Here is a 1,767-nt window from a genome sequence, read left to right as displayed (position 1 = left end):
CCGGGAGTCAAAAGATGAAGAGAAACCTGGGAGACCGGAAGTCTGATCCCGAAGAGAACCATGGAGACCGGAAGTCTGATCCCGAAGAGAACCATGGAGACCGGAAGTCTGATCCCGAAGAGAACCTGGGAGACCGGAAGTCTGATCCCGAAGAGAACCTGGGAGACCGGAAGTCTGATCCCGAAGAGAACCATGGAGACCGGAAGTCTGATCCCGAAGAGAACCATGGAGACCAGAAGTCTGATCCCGAAGAGAACCCGGGAGACCGGAAGTCTGATCCCGAAGAGAACCCGGGAGACCGGAAGTCTGATCCCGAAGAGAACCTGGGAGACAGGAAATCTGATCCAGAAGAGAACCTGGGAGACCGGAAGTCTGATCCCGAAGAGAACCATGGAGACCAGGAAGTCTGATCCCGAAGAGAACCCGGGAGACCGGAAGTCTGATCCCGAAGAGAACCATGGAGACCGGAAGTCTGATCCCGAAGAGAACCTGGGAGACAGGAAATCTGAATCAGAAGAGAACCTGGGAGACCGGAAGTCTGATCCCGAAGAGAACCTGGGAGACCGGAAGTCTGATCCCGAAGAGAACCTGGGAGACCGGAAGTCTGATCCCGAAGAGAACCTGGGAGACCGGAAGTCTGATCCCGAAGAGAACCTGGGAGACCAGAAGTCTGATCCCGAAGAGAACCTGGGAGACCGGAAGTCTGATCCCGAAGAGAACCCGGAAGACCGGAAGTCTGATCCCGAAGAGAACCTGGGAGACCGGAAGTCTGATGTCTGATCCCGAAGAGAACCATGGAGACCGGAAGTCTGATCCTGAAGAGAACCTGGAAGACCGGAAGTCTGATCCCGAAGAGAACCCGGGAGACTGGAAGTCTGATCCCGAAGAGAACCCAGGAGACTGGAAGTCTGATCCCGAAGAGAACCCAGGAGACTGGAAGTCTGATCCCGAAGAGAACCCAGGAGACTGGAAGTCTGATCCCGAAGAAAACCCAGGAGACTGGAAGTCTGATCCCAAGAGAACCCAGGAGACTGGAAGTCTGATCCCGAAGAGAAACCAGGAGAACTGGAAGTCTGATCCCGAAGAGAACCCAGGAGACCTGAAGTCTGATCCCGAAGAGAACCCAGGAGACTGGAAGTCTGATCCCGAAGAGAACCGGGAGACTGGAAGTCTGATCCCAAAGAGAACCCAGGAGACTGAAAGTCTGATCCCGAAGAGAACCCAGGAGACTGGAAGTCTGATCCCCCCCGACCCCCCGAGAAACCGAACGGGAGACTAGAAGTCTGATCCCGAAGAGAACCCAGGAGACTGGAAGTCTGATCCCGAAGAGAACCCAGGGGACTGGAAGTCTGATCCCGAAGAGAACCGGGAGACTGGAAGTCTGATCCCGAAGAGAACCCAGGAGACTGGAAGTCTGATCCCGAAGAGAACCGGGAAACTGGAAGTCTGATCCCGAAGAGAACCCGGGAGACTGGAAGTCTGATCCCAAAGAGAACCATGGAGACTGGAAGTCTGATCCCGAAGAGAACCCAGGAGACCGGATGTCTGATCCCGAAGAGAACCCGGGAGACTGGAAGTCTGATCCCGAAGAGAACCCAGGAGACCGGAAGTCTGATCCAGAAGAGAACCTGGGAGACCGGAAGTCTGATCCTGAAGAGAACCCAGGAGACAGGAAGTCTGATCCAGAAGAGAACCCAGGAGACCGGAAGTCTGATCCAGAAGAGAACCCAGGAGACCGGAAGTCTGATCCTGAAGAGAACCCAGGAG

General features: G+C 55.1%; 1 protein-coding gene across 1 annotated transcript; it reads left to right on the top strand.

Moving 5' to 3' along the window:
- Window positions 1-457: 457 nt before the first annotated feature.
- On the top strand, window positions 458-1,279 carry LOC135209836 (chromosome alignment-maintaining phosphoprotein 1-like). Its single transcript, XM_064242604.1, has one exon. It carries the CDS (start codon window positions 458-460, stop codon window positions 1,277-1,279), a length of 822 nt encoding a protein of 273 aa, XP_064098674.1.
- Window positions 1,280-1,767: the final 488 nt, after the last annotated feature.

This window comes from Macrobrachium nipponense, chromosome 38, assembly GCF_015104395.2.
Source record: "Macrobrachium nipponense isolate FS-2020 chromosome 38, ASM1510439v2, whole genome shotgun sequence".
NCBI classification, from domain to species: Eukaryota; Metazoa; Arthropoda; class Malacostraca; order Decapoda; family Palaemonidae; genus Macrobrachium; species Macrobrachium nipponense.
The sequence above is the reverse complement of the archived record's forward strand: the minus strand, read 5'-3'. Positions and strand labels throughout refer to the sequence as shown.

What these genes read in the sequence shown, in the direction of transcription:
- LOC135209836 (XM_064242604.1), top strand. Translation starts at nt 458, where the DNA reads ATGGAGACCGGAAGTCTGATCCCGAAGAGAACCTGGGAGACAGGAAAT.